This window comes from Schistocerca nitens, chromosome 2 (genome assembly GCF_023898315.1).
Source record: "Schistocerca nitens isolate TAMUIC-IGC-003100 chromosome 2, iqSchNite1.1, whole genome shotgun sequence".
Lineage (NCBI taxonomy): Eukaryota > Metazoa > Arthropoda > Insecta > Orthoptera > Acrididae > Schistocerca > Schistocerca nitens.
Window position 1 is genome coordinate 910886763 of NC_064615.1, and position 15921 is coordinate 910902683.

The window sequence follows — 15921 nt, forward strand, 5'->3', positions numbered from 1 at the left end:
AGATCTACAAAGAGATAGAATCAATAATGGACACATTTGGAATTAGAAGGATTAAAATTTATGGCTATATCAGCAGGATGAACAAGAACAGGTACACAAGGCATATCTTTGACATAGCGAACACAAGCGAGGGCAAGACAAAGACATTAATGAACTGCGAACCATACAAGACAATATAAACAATCGAGAGCAGTTCAGGAACATAATTGAGAAACATACACTGAAACAAAAACACACCGAAAAAATTATAGGAAACGAATGGTAGGAAGAACGCAAGAGAAAGCACAGTAAGCTTATGAAAAGAAGTTGGGTAGAATGAAGGAAGAAAAAGAAATCATGACTACTCAAGTTCAATGGCTCTCTTAAAAGGGAATAATCGAAATAAATAATATTAATAATGACCGGTATCAGTAAAACTGTTGTTAAATTCGTGCAACTATTTCATTTCAGAAATGTGATATGAATTACCACTTTCCAGTAGTGGTCACCCTCAATAAGTGCAGCTTCGTATTGGAGGCCTTCACTTCTACTCACCTGTACATTGCGAAGAAACCCAAGTCCACGGACAGATCCAACACTAATACAACGCTCTTGGTGGCCATCTTCATAAAAATTTGAGTCATCGCGGCTTATTATCCATCTGTATCGAGTAACTAACTGTTTCTGTGGTGACGCAACCGCTGTTTGTGGTTGACAACAATAGGCGGAGTCCTCGCTTCTCTTCGACAGCGATGCTCACTCACTCACACGCTAAGACGTCTCCCACGGATTCAAGTACGAGAGATGAAGTGCGCAACAATGGGCGGGGGTGATGGCTACAGCTTAGTTCGAATTGCAAGCGGCAAATACTGAGAGATTATGTAAGGGGCACCGATCCGGAATTCTCTCGCAGTTCGTCTGTGAATGACAAGCATGATTTTAGTAAATTTACATCGTGGTCAGACAGAGGTTCCGAAATTGTAGTGCAGCGTCGCTCATTCATCCATCGCCCGCCAAAGTTTACATTTTTGCATTTTCCATACATATCTCTTCTTGGAGTGTTCTGCAAAGGGCATGATCAAATAGTGGCCTTCCACTTTACTATTTGAATGCTGCAATAAATAGTCTCAAAAACCGGTGTCTGCTCACATCTTTCAAATTAGGTGTGTTTCTTGAAATGGACATGCATAACTGTTGCCAATGAACGAAACCTAGAGTTCGTGAGAAAGCTTTCCTGTATGATCGCTTAAAGGGTTAATTGTACTGGTCAGTAGAAACAATATGAATAAAAACTAGTTGCAACAAGCTCTCCCACAGAACTGACCGTTTTAAAAATGTAAATTTGCCTGTGATTCGACGTTCTTAAGTGCAAGTATGAGTACGTAGATAGTGAAAGAATAAACACGACAATAACAATTTTCATTTCCCACGGAAGGTAAATACACTCTAGCATCAATTTAAACGTGAAAAATATTGATACAAATGGCAGTATAATAAATGCAACTCTTAGGAACATTCTCATTGGCTTCTTGTACGAATAATCAGCACTAACAGAAGAAGAAATGATTTTTATTTTATGTTTTGCTTTGTAACATCTTCCTATTCGCAGAAGAAGCCTGATACGCAGTTTGTTTCTTCCATAATTTGCAACCAAGCGCAGGTGTTGAAGTTTCAGCAATTCACAGCTAACAGCAGGATACAAAAGAGTCAGCCCCGACAAACATTAGAGACTCTGTTCGCACACAAATGCCATCTCCAGGGTGCACCTGCAGTCGTTGATGGTTCCGTCTGCGTAAATGTTCCCGCAGTCCTCGCCTTCCGGAGAACCGGGGAACATCCCGTTATTGGGCTCCCTCTTTGCCCACCTTACGTGGCCACTCGATTTCAGAGGTTCACCTGGAGCATAGGAAACAATAATTTCAGACACGTAAAATTTATTATTTGAATAATTGTTAAATTTGAGCAGTGAGCAAAAACCCTTGTACCTAGGCTAAATCCGTTTCGCAGTCTCGAAAAAATGGCACTCATTTATGATAATCCAAGTTCCCCACGTCATCTTCCGGTCTTTTGCAGAACCAAAGTCGAATTTTCAATTTTTTTTTGAGTTCTTACAACTGAATATTGAATGTGAATTCACCCAAACGGCTTCCTACTGAATCACTCATTTTCATGCTAATGCAGCCATAAAAAACGTGTAACGTGCTAGCAGATGAAATGGGATTCAGAGGCCCGCAGGCACGTCGTGTCCTAGAAGTTTACTCACTCGCGTGGCTCAGGTTCAGGAAATGCGTAAGTGTCAGAAGCTCACGGGACTTGGACGACAATGGGTGTACGCTGAAGGTGCGGGGGAGGGGGGGAGGATTTAGAGAAATCCCACCGACTATATATGTAAAGTGCTGAAATTATAACCTACATACTACACTCATAGAAAAGTAGTAATCTGAAACTGTAACTTACATGTGATGTTCATGTAGTGTACTGAAATTGTAGCCCATACGTTGTACGTATAGAGGGTGATTTTTTCCACCGTGTACAAATTCTAGGGATTGATGGATGAGAGGATACGGAACAAAAACGGTCTAATGAACTTAAGTTCAGAAAAGCATTGTTTGCATGCAAGAGACCATTTATTCAATTATACTTTGTTACGGAGACAGCGGTCTAATACGCGCTGTACCATACAGCCACAGTTACAGTATGCATGGTTTCCTCCTGGAGGGTCGTACTGTATGTATCTCGTACATCACGTCCGAGCACCCTCTCCTGTCATGGTAATTGGTAATGTTGTGTCCGATTCACTTCTCTTGCTAACTCACCTTGTACCAGATTTGATACAGCCTTGTACACAGTGGTTCCTTATGGTCACTGGCACACAAACTGTACTTTGCATCAATGATAATCACGAATCCGCGGCTCTCAGTGCCACTCTGATGATTGCTCGGTCCTCACGTCCTCTCTTCTCACTAGGTTGAGAGCTCTCTTCTTGATGCTGTGTTCACCCATTCTTGCCAACACTGATGAATAGAGACGTCGCTCGTATTCAAATGTCGACCGATTCGCCGATTACTACAACCGCTTTACGAGGCCCCTTCGAATCGAGAGCTCGCCGACGTGGTGTTTACTTATGGAAAGGCAAATGGTAGAGGGCAGCGGGCTTCAAGGTTGTATCAGGAGACCTGTCCTCGCCGACAACAACCACAGCAGTCAATGTTTGCAACAGTGTTTCGTCGTTTGCCGGAGACAGGAATGTTTATGGAAGCAGGAAATCATGAAGGACATACCCGAAGTGTTCCGACACCAGACTTGGAGGAAAATTTGGTTAACGCTGTGGAAGGCGACCGCCGTATCAGTACCAGGCGGTTGACCCGCCAGTACAGGGTAAGCCATACGACCGCTTGGAACATTCTCCATGGCAACTGTTACTACCCTTGTCACTTACAGCGTGTGCAGGGCTTACTACCGACAGACGTTCCACATCGGGAGCAGTTTTGTCACTGGTTTCTTCACCAGACAACCACGATTTCGGGGTTGGTATCATCCAACCCATTCATAGAACAGGCCAACTTTACGCTCAGTGGCATCTTAAACTTTCATAACGATTATCCGTGGGATAGTATGCAGAACCCCATGGTATGGTGACAGCGAATCATCAGCATCGCTGCCGCTAGAAACTGAGCAGGGAAACTGGCAACGATATTTTGGGACCAGTATTCTTCCCCCGGCGCATAACAGGCCGGAACTATCAGCGTTTCTTGAGGGTGATTTGGCTTCCCCTTGCTGGAATAAGTGCCACTGATAATTCAAAGAGTTATGTGGCTGCTACATGATGTTGCTCCAGCCTACTTCGCCAGTAACATCTAGACGCATCTCAGTAGAATCTTTCCCCGTCGATGGAATTGGACGAGGGGACCCGGTTCCATGGCCTACTCGTTCGCCGAATCTCAACCCTTGCGATTTCGTCATGGGGCCGACTCAGAAGTATCGTGGATGCAGAGCCCATTCCAGATGTGGAGACAGTGGAGCAGCGTATTCACGCTGCCTTTGACACTTTTCGCGTGCAGCCAGGCCGATGTGAACGTGTGAGACAGAACATACTACGGCACGTACACACATGCGTTGAGGCACATGGAAACCATTATCAACACATAGTGTATCTGTGGCTGCATGGTACAGCGCGTATTAGGCCGCAAACTCTGTAACGGTGTATTATTGTATAAATTGTCTCTAGCATGGGAACAATGCATTTCCGGACATAAGTTCATTAGTCCCCTATTGCTCCGTATCCTCTCATCGATAGTCCCTAAAGTTTGTACACAGTGGAGAAAATCATCGTGTGGAAAAGGTGTATTGGTAGTAGTAAATGAAATTCTAACCTATATCTTGTAGATGTATTATGACGCACTGGTTGAAGATGTACTACGAAAATGTGATTGTAGCACACTTGTCGTAGATCCATTACGAAAAATGAAACGAAATAATTCTTTATGAACTTCATATTTCAGTGATTTTATTGTGATCAACACCTAAACTTACTGCTTGAACCTGCTTGGCAGGCTGAATATTCCACTGTGATATTATCTACCATAAGGACTGGAGGAACTGGTTGGTAAGCTAATCCTTACGAATATTTTAGCTCTAATGTAGAAATATTATCCAGAGCAACGCTTTTCTGAAGTCAAGCTCGAATTGTTTTCATTCTTAACCGCGCCCTAACGAAGAAATTTTGTACTAGTTCCCTTTGTCCTCACTCGTTGCTGCAGTGTGCTGTCCAATGGTAATCAATTGTTGTACTACCAAAGGTAGGATAGTGTTTTATTTATTTTTTATTTATTTTTCTTGGTTTGGTTTTAAGGCGCAAAACTGCTATGGTCAATAGCATGCACTTACAAATGTAAAAACACTCTGTGTTGTTATGCGCAGGACATGGAATGTTTTGTGTGGAATGTACCTGCAGACATGCACTTGGCCTTTGGTGCTGCAGGAACTATGGAAGGAACACGGCGTTTGTACGCAGAACGTTATCCAAACAGACGAATACCAAATCAGAGTCTGGAACCGCGCTGCTGCTACGGTCGCAGGTTCGAATCCTGCCTCGAACATGGATGCGTGTGATGTCCTTAGGTTAGTTATGTTTAAGTAATTCTAAGTCTAGGGGACTGATGACCTCAGATGTTAAGTTCCACAGTTCTTAGAGCCATTTGAACCAAATCAGAGGCCATTTGGGGCTGTGGATCATCTTCTCCGTGAAAGGGGCACATTGAAAGAGATTTCTCTGCTCGACGTCGACCATGTAGTACACACAGTCATGGTTTCGAGAAACGAGTACATCAAATGTCCGACAACAAAAATTCAAACAGCATACCTCCGTTGCTCATGCTCTAAATGCTAGTTCTAGCAGAGTTATGAGAACCCTTCGTGATGATCATCGTCTTCCGTACAAGCTGAGTAAGGTACAGGACTTTATACCTGCTGGTTTTCCAATTCTGAACGACTTTGCAGCAAAGAATACTAATTCCCGCAATCACAAACATTGTTCTGTGGACTGATGAATTGACTTTCAAAAGCAAAGGAACGTTCAACAGTCTCAATTCCCATATATGAGCTCGTGAAAATCCTCGAGCTACGGCTGTCCACCATTTTCAGGAACGATTTTCAGTTAATACTTGGGCTGGAATTATTCACAGCCAAGCAGTGCGGCCTTACATTCTGGCTCCGAGGCAAAACCAGCTTCATCAGTAAACACAATAGACCTCCACACTGCAATCACTTAGCTCTTTCTTGACCCCACTGAAATCGGAAATAGCGATGGTTTGGTGTCAGTGGAATGTGCGCTACAGGGCTCGTAGCTGTCCTTGAATTAAACGATTTGTAAGAGTTCGTTGTGTCACTATGGTACCAACTGCTACACTAATTATGGCTGCAGATGCAGTACGATGCGCCAGAGCCGTACGCAGAACACGATGGTCTTCCCTCTCGATGGTGCCACGTGGCCGCCTGGATCTCGGTCCTTTTGCGACAGTACATTGTCGTGACCACCGCTGACAGCAATTATACACTTGGACACGTTTCTGTCAAGCCTTTCTGCAATATCGCAGAATGAACATCCACATGGAGTTAATGTCTGGGGTGGGATTTCATATGATAGCAAGAGCCCTCTCGTGGTTTTTCCTTGCACCCCGACAGCAAATTCGTACGTTAGACTGGTGATTCGAACTGTCGTCCAGTCTTTCACGAATATTATTCTAGGGAGTCTTTTCCGACAGGATAGTGCCGGCATTCCATTCTCTACAGAGTGTCGACGTGTCGCCTTGACCTTGTCGATCACAGATCTGTATCCAGTGGAGTACGTATTGGACGTCATCGGATGACAATTCCAGCACCTTCCATATAAACAGCATTAACTTTCCCTGCATTGACCGACCAAACGCAAAAGGCATAGAACTGACATCCGGCACCTGTAGAATACAATGCAGGCATTCAACATTATGGCGATTGCACTGGATACTAAGGTACTAGCATATCACAATTGCTATAGCTTGTCTCACGCTTGCAGCAACCAGTTTTTTTCTATGTTAACCACATAAATATGTCGTCCAGACGTATTTCCGAAATATCATTACTCTACAGTAACTATTTTTTGCTGTTGCGATTTTTATTGGGTGATCAGAAAGGCACTGAACAGCTTTATAAGGGTGTTTCAGTGTAGGCCGTGTTAAGAAATAATTACTCAGAAAAAAATTAGCGCTCTCACCTAAGCTTCGAGAACAAGTGACACTAACTGCACCTGGCGGGCCGCTTGAATCTGGGCGCGCAGAGGCCTGGTTGGCTAACTTCAGTAGCAATTAATTAGGAAATGGTGCCATGTACCTAATTTTTTTTCTTAACAATCCCATCTCAGCACAAAGTACCTTGTAATAGCATTACGAGCATTTCAGCCTGTTTCTGATCGTCCTGTTTGATGAAAGAGAAAATTAGGATTCCTGATATTTGGATGTTTCCTCATCCTGTACGAACCACATCTGAAGTCGTCAACAGGACATCAACCCTAAATGATCACTCCTGCTGTTAACGCCATACAGCTACTTACTGCAAGTACTATCAGCTAAAGAAGGAATGCGGTGGAAAGAGAGTAGAAACTTCTCTCAAATACTGGGCATCTCTTCGGAAATTACACACGAAATACTGACTGATTTGTTCTGTGAGTTCCGTTTTTCTTTCATGTTGAATGATTGAAATACGAATCTTTCCAGCCAGTCTAAATATGTCACTTACATAATAGTGATACTCACCCAAGACAGTGACGTATTCTCCTTCCTTGAAAATATCGTGGAAACCGATGAAAGCAGGGAAGTTTTCTGACGAGTGAGCTCTCATTACTTCGCGTATAGCATTTTCTTCCGCCTCAGAGTTCACAATGGCGAGGTGCGCACCTTCCTTTGCGCATGTTCTCCGAGCATTTTCCCAGTTCATTTTCTCAGTGTGCAGCTTATAGTATCCAACATTTCGAAAGAATTTGTAGTCGGCACCAACACGGGGAGGAGGTGCTGTCCGTGATATATCAAATGACACATTAGGTTCATGAAACAATAGGGAAAATAACGCTAATCATACAAAGATATGTCAACAATAGGTTAGTACAGACCGTCCTGTAAAAATCGTGTGTACTCTTATAGGTAGGCCAAAGACTGTTGCTATCGAATGACTCTGGGATGTGGCTAATTAAACTAACTGTGTATTATTTTTTGTGTATTACAAATAGTATATTGGCTACAATATATTGAAACTTAGTGCATATTAGGTTGGTAACACTGTCTACATGTATGCGAGATTAACTCCAACATTGGCATTGTTGTTGCGGTAGTGTCAGGCTGTACAGGTTGTTGAACGTCCGTAGGGGTCTTCATTACCCTAATGTGCGTTCCGTTTAGTTCATTTATGCACACTGAAAATAATAGCTTGATAAAAACACAGTATTGAAACATATACTATGTGTAACTTATAACTGTTTCCTTTCAGTATTAGCCCTATATTATTTTATTTTATTTTTCAGCGACATTGAGTTAAAGACTTATAACAGATGACGATATACAGTATATACTGCACTTTTGGATGGGTTGGACCAGGAAAAACATTCATTTGGAGGTCTAGATTCCGATGAATATCCTGATTCTGTCGAAATACAGGAATCATCAGGTACAGAAGAGAGTGGAGAAGACGATGATGATAGTCATGGTAGTTCCTTCATTTCAAAAATCTTTCTAGGTGAGAATGGGTATAAGTCGTCTTCAACTACACCATCTAAGAGAGAAAGGACTAAATCCAGAAATTTAGCTACTCACCTCCCAGGACCAAGGGGTCAAGCATGTTTTATTTCTAGTCCAATTAAAGTAAGTCAGTTATTAGTGACAGAAGAAATGCCAGACATAATTGTCACTTACGAGAACGACGAAATTACTCGCAAAAGTTCTTCAACCTGAAACCCGGAAAGTTACCATAACAGTACAATAGTATTGTAGAGCTAAGAGCTGCCATTGGACTCTTGCAACTCTGTGGCGAAAACAAGGCTGGTCACACAAATTTAGAAGAACTTTGAAAATGCCCTGTTTTGCTCTACAATGTCACAAAGGCTATTTCAGTTTCCGACTAGTTGTTTAAGATTCGATGACAAAGCAACCTGCATGAAAGAAAACAAGAAGACTAATTTGCACTCATTCAGGACATCTGGACTAAATTTATTGACAACTGCAAATCCCTACACACCTCTTTCGAATACTATACAATAGAGGAGCAGCTAATGGGCTTCCGTGGCAAATGCCCATTCAGAATGTACATATCTTCAAAACCGGACAAATATGGAATTAAGATTTTGATGCTGAATGATTCCGAGACTTATTACATACTAAACGCTATTCCATACATTATGTGAGAAAGTTATCAGAACCGATCCATGGCACTAATAGGAACCTGAAGTTGACAACTGAATTTCGTCCATTCCTCTTTGTCAGACAATGATTGAAAGCTTTGGTTTGACAATGTTGGCAACTGTATGAAAAAATAAACCTGAAATACCATTTTTACGTTCTAAAAATGACAGTAAAACACAATTTGCCTTTAATGCCAAAATATTCCGTAAAAATCAAGTAATCCATTATATTATGTTACACTATATTACTTTACACATTCAAGTCAGGCTCATGTAATAAAAAATATATATTAAACCTTATTCTCAGTATAGTGCTGAAGTGTAACACTTACCAAATTTATAAATACCGTATGGTACTAATTGTAATAACTAAATAAAGTGAAGTAAGTCATTCTATTCCATTATACACATTCAAATATGAGACAACTAACATAAAGTAATACAAAATATCATTTATTAATAATACTATGCACATTTTATAAATACCATATGTTACTCATTCTTGTAATAATAATAAAATCACTACAGCTAACTACATAGTTATTTACAACGTCATATATATGTAAGACAGTCCAATGTATGTATTAATGAGCTTGGAACACATGATATATGATAATATTTTACTGGGCTCCAGTGGACCCCAGTGTGAGGTGCAAGGTAATTCAAATCAAATTTGCGGTGCGATGGTTAATACACAGGGTGGTCAGAAAAGGCCTGAAAAGCTTATAATGGTGTAGCAGGATACGTTTCGCTGAGAAATAAGTGTTAAACAAAAATTTCTAAACTTTTGCTGGCCCTGAGTCAGCATTGCATTTATCCAGTCGGCCGGCCGGTGTGGCCGTGCGGTTCTAAGCGCGTCAGTTTGGAACCGCGTGACCGCTACGGTCGCAGGTTCGAATCCTGCCTCGGGCATGGATGTGTGTGTTGTCCTTAGGTTAGTTAGGTTTAAGTAGTTCTAAGTTCTAGGGGACTGATGACCTCAGTAGTTAAGTCCCATAGTGCTCAGAGCCATTTGAACCATTTATCCAGTCAGGCCGTTGTGCGCACAAATTCAAGCAGCCCTCCAGTTTAGAGTTGTAAAACTGCAGTGGCTACCGCAGATTATCACAAAGAAGCGTAGATCTCTACAGTTTTCATAGTAGCTTTGGTCAGTTAAGGTGACATGTTGGACGTGTTTCATAGCTATCGGACTTTATCCCATAACGATCGGTTTCCGTATGTACGCAATGAGGGTCTTACGAAATTCCACTGTAAACCAGAAGCTATGAACCATCTAAAAAGTGAATGAGGATATATAAAGGGTCATGTAATCTACGAAACATCTGCCCTATACAGTTATCCTCTTGTTTGTTATTTAAAAATAATCCGTATTTGCAGCAAAATTGAAAATGTCTATGTTTAATTCAGATTTCATTCGAAAATTGTTGATTTGTGACGTCAAACAGAGGGATGTTGTAGCAAAAAGAATACAAGTATCCCATATGGCGATAGGAAACGCAGTTACCTAGAAAAAAGTAAAATAGAAAAAACAAAGAAGAAAAATACATCAAACATCGCTACAGAACATATTTGGCGATACCGTCTCTGATAGGGCTGTTGAACTTACGCACCTGTCGGCCTGACTGGCTAACATAAGTGCTAATTAAGTCGGAAACGGCGCATCACATCGATTTTTTCCTTAACAATCATTTCTCAGCATAGACTACACTGCAACACTGTCAGAAGCTCTTCAGAATGTCTAACTGAAAGATAAAGGTTATCGTCATCTACAATACAGTTGCGAAAGTTAATCAGTTCCAGTAGAAGCCGACCATAATTCGATATATCTTCATTAATATGACACGAGGCATGTAGGTGACTCTTTGTCGTGAGAATATCGCCTGCAAGGTACTCATTCCACAAGACTCAGGCCAAGTGTAGAGCACATACAAACATTGCAAATATCAAGAGACGGTGTGACCAGATTCTATTGCATTTGCTCGGTTAATTTAGAACGAGGACCTTCGTCTAAATATACGGAGATAGACATAGCCTCAATGAAATTCCATAGAATAAACCTTCAGTACTTCTTGCTGTTCTTTTTTATATGACTTAAGTTCGATATTGTCAGACAAAACATACTTTCACTTATTCTAGAGCATAATTACTTTAGCTACAACAACAAACTGTATCAACAACATGAAGGTTTGGCAATGGGAAGTAACTTATCTGGGATATTGGCTGACATTTACATCAACCATATAGAACAAACATTTTTCTCAACCAACCAGCACACCTCAAACAAAATAGTCTACTACAGAAGATATGTTGATTATACAATCTTGATTTTTGATGGCATAGGCAATGAAATAGGTACATTAGCAGCAGATCTAAGCAAAATGCATAAAAATATTAAATTCACAGTTGAACATGAAACTAATAAAATCATTGACTTTCTTGACCTGAAGATTTGCAATAGTAACAGTGAACATCAATTTAGTATTTACAGAAAACCTAACACCACAGATGTCAATATTGACAACTCATCTTGCCACACCTGCCAACAAAAAATGGCGTATTTCACAATGATGCTACACCGAATTAAAAAAGTGCCAATGAGTGACACAGACCAACAAAAGGAAATCAATATAATTCAAACAGTTGCTCATAATAATGGATATAAACGCATAATAATAGAAAACTCCACAACAAAATGCAGACAAAAACCACAGATCCACTTCACAGCAGTCACCTGAAGCCAAATCAGTGTGCCACAGAAGCCAAACCTAAATATGCTACTCCCTCATACATAGGCCCACTATCATAACGAATAGCAAACTTATTTAAAAAGAAAAATATCATAATCAGCTTTTCCACAAATAATAAATTGCAACAAAAAGTAATCCATGATGTAAATACCTCCAAGAGTCCCTACCGTAAATCAGGAATATTCAAACTCAAATGCGATACAGGCCCAAAATTCTACATTGGACAAACAGGCAGAAGTTTTGAAATTAGATACAAAGAAAACATTGATGCTTTAAGACTTGGTAACTTGAACAAATCTGCATTTGCAGCCCATATTGCTGAAGAAAACCATCCAGTGAGAAACACTGAGAACAACTTAAAAATTTTACATCTAGCAGAAAAGGAGCCACCATGAATATATTAGAAGAAACAGATACACACACACACAAAAACAGCATCCCAGACTATATCCTTAATGAACAAACAGAGTTTGCTAACACCCCTTTCCTGAAAAATTTCCAAAAATTATTTTCCAACCTCCAAAGCAAATAATATTAGTACGCCTATCTGCAGATCAAGTAGCAAATTTATATGTCACTATAATTCTCATGATGCTAAATGTAATTAAATAATGTACTATACCTATACAGTAACAAAAAAAAAAAGAAACAACTTTATAATTAATGTAACAGTATCAACTCAAAAAATAAATGTCTATATACTAGTGTAAAATGCATTTCAGTTGCGTTAAGTGAAAATATGATCCTTTCCAAACGTAGAACATCTTCAAACGTTACGATATATCATAGCATCTTTGATACTCATATGTTTGTAAGCTCTTTATATGTATCTAATCATGTGGTGCGTGGTATAAATCTTCTTTGTGACAAATCTAAAGTGTTCCGTGAGAAAAATTTATATGTGCAACAATAAGTATGCAGTGGGATGTATTCACATCTGTTGGACGAATGTTATGAAAACAAACACTCCAAACCGACATCTCACGTCAGTCACATGCAACGAAAATCTGTAACGCAACCACCTGTGTGGGGCGTGCTTACAATTATGTATTACTTATATTTTAGTACAATTAATCTGTAAAAAACACACCACATGTTATAAGGAAAGCGTGTAAACCGTCTGAAGATGGATCACAACGATTTGAAACCGGTAACAGTACCCTTTGAATAAAGGAACTGAAAGTAAATTTGTGGCAGGTTGATGTGCCAACACCATCAACATTTGTCTTCAAATAACAGCCACGGTCTCCAACTATGTCATCATGTGAGAAAATTGCAAAACACAGTGATATTTGATAAAACTCTGTGTGTTGATTTGTTAATAAAACTTACCCAAAGCTAGACGTAATTGTTTTATAATTACAATCCAAAACGTAGGGTAAGAGAGGATTATAATCGTTCCCAAAATTATTCATCATTAGATAGAGAAGTGGAAATGGATTGAATATCTGATGTCGCAGACTAAGTATCTATACGTATTTGCTGTCTCTAAGGATACATCTCTTCCCACTGATCTCGCTGGAAACGACCGAAACACAACTAAAGTGTTTTCACCATGTCCAGACTATAAAGGGTGAAGATAAATACGTGCACCCGGCCTTCGGAGCGCGATTCCTCAAATACTAGCAGTAAACAAATATCTATCACAAAATTTCGTTCTCCGCGTATTTCCGGCAGTGAATGAACGTTAAAGATTGGCAATCTGGCCATACTGTAATCTCATGTACAGTAACCACCTCTGCCAGAAGGACGGAGCAGTGCCGTGCATTTGGTGGATAGCGGTTTGGCTTGGCTTGCCATGAAGGAGATCGGCCGTTCGAATCTGGGTCAAGGCGTATTTGTTCTTGTAAGTTTCATTGTTCCAAGTAATACTGAAATACATACACTGCTTCTTGAGCCACTCGTATCCGACATTTACATAGCACAGGGTTTTGTAACGGTGGACATAAAGAAAGGTGGTCAGACGAGTTAAAAAGAGACAGTTGAAACAAATGACCTGTCTTAGGACAGAACAACTGCAAAAAAATATCAGTTTCGAGATGCCAAACATGACTGCACAGTTAAATAACTCAACATCTGCTAGTCATTAATATTATATGCAGTATGGTTGCTCAGATGTAACACATTAGCAACCAGTGACAATAATAATTTCCATATTAATGACCGAATGATGTTTAAAACAGGATATGTTGTTCTCAGAGCAGATCGTCGAAGTGACCTCCCTGTAGTCCAGTCATTAAACGACCCGATGGCTCATACGGCTCTGGACTCTTCGCAACGTGGATGGATTCACAGACGCAAAAGCACCATGAACACGCACAAGCAGCTCTTCCACTTATGTCGGCGGGGTAGAATACACGTGTCCTTCAAGTGTTCTCATGGGAACGTGTTGATGTTTGGTTTGTGGGGCGCTCAACTGCTCGGTCATCAGCGCCCGTACAAAGTCCCAATTTCTAAACAGTCCAACTTTTTTACACAGTCCACTCTAGCCCCTGTTAAGAATGATGATGATGATGAAACGACAACACAAACGCTCAGTCCGCTGGCAGAGAAAATCCCTAACCCGTCCAGGAATCGAATCCCTCACATGACGAAATGCAAGGGATTTAGGTCAGATGAACGCGGAGACCATACAACTGGACATCCCCATACAACCCATTCCCATGGAAATATTCTGTCTCACATGAATTTCAAAATGTGGAGGTACACCTTCATGTTGGAACCATAACCTCTACCGAAATGAAATGGAACATCTTTCAGTGCGTCAGGCAAACAGTTTGAGAGGAATTTATGGTACATTCGTGCACTTAACCAGTCAGCTAACAAGCAGGGACCAAACTCCTGTCTCCCAATTTTCCGTACATGCTACAGCGAACTTGATATCCATAGTTGCGGGTGACGAACGGGTTAATGTCACACCAATTCTGTGAGCTTTGTGCATATTGAAGACACCTTCACGAGTGAAGGTTGCTTCATCCGACCATAATACAGTGTTTATGACGACTTCGATGGCTTCCTGATGTTGCTGGAGCCTTTCACAGAACTGCACCCATCTACATCTACATTTATACTCTGCAAACCACCCAACGGTGTGTGGCGGAGGGCACTTTACGTGCCACTGTCATTACCTCCCACTCCTGTTCCAGTCGCGTATGGTTCGCGGGAAGAACGACTGCCGGAGAGCCTCCGTGCGCGCTCGAATCTCTCTAATTTTACATTCGTGATCTCCTAGGCATGTATAAGTAGGGGGAAGCAATATATTCGATACCTCATCCAGAAACGCACCCTCTCGAAACCTGGACAGCAAGCTACCCCGCGATGCAGGGCGCCTCTCTTGCAGAGTCTGCCACTTGAGTTTGCTAAACATCTCCGTAACGCTATCACGCTTACTAAATAACCCTGTGATGAAACGCGCCGGTCTTCTTTGGATCTTCTCTATCTCCTCTGTCAACCCGACCTGGTACGTATCGCACACTGATGAGTCATATTCAAGTATGGGTCGAACGAGTGTTTTGTAAGCCACCTCTTTTGTTGACGGACCTACATTTTCTAAGGACTCTCCCAATGAATCTCAACCTGGCACCCGCCTTACCAACAATTAATTTTACATGATCATTCCACTTCAAATCGTTCCGTACGCATACTCCCAGATATTTTACAGAAGTAACTGCTACCAGTGTTTGTTCCGCTATCACATACTCATCAATAAAGGAGCCTTCTTTCCATCTATTCGCAATACATTACATTTGTCTATGTTAAGGGTCAGTTGCCACTCCCTGCACCAAGTGCCTATCCGCTGCAGATCTTCCTGCATTTCCCTGCAATTTTCTAATGCTGCAACTTCTCGGACGGATGTCTCCAAGAAACAGGTTTGCGTTAAAGTATAATGATAGGGGTGCAGCCGATGCTCGCGCAGCTCATCAAACAACGTGCTGACTTGTTACGCTACGCGTACTTCACTGGGTTCTTGGTGTATGATGTCAGTAACTAAGAGTGCGCCTAGTCCGTGGACAACTATTGTCACGCGGTGGTGGAGGGAGAGAACCTCTCTCCCGAAAGCGAAACTCCAGATGACGAAATACATTTTTATCAGTATGACGACGACCAGGACATCTGGCTGCATATTCACGAGCTGCAACACCAGTCCAGTAGTCAGATGCACCAAGGACCAGAAGCATATCCACATATTCATCGCTTGTGTATGTGATACGTCTGCCACACTGTTTTGAATAATGCAAGAAGAAAATACTGTTTGTATAAACGTACGTGGAG

General features: G+C 41.2%; 1 protein-coding gene across 1 annotated transcript in view; it reads right to left on the reverse strand.

The window, feature by feature from the left end:
* Positions 1-1527: 1527 nt before the first annotated feature.
* LOC126237224 (hemolymph lipopolysaccharide-binding protein-like) overlaps positions 1528-15921 on the reverse strand; it is a 37753-nt gene continuing 23359 nt past the window's right edge. The window contains exons 4-5 of the mRNA XM_049947112.1: positions 7269-7523; positions 1528-1875 (exon numbers count right to left, since the gene is read on the reverse strand). Of these exons, the coding sequence (XP_049803069.1) occupies positions 1703-1875; positions 7269-7523 (428 nt within the window). The 3' untranslated portion in view covers positions 1528-1702. The remainder of the gene's footprint in view (positions 1876-7268; positions 7524-15921) is intronic.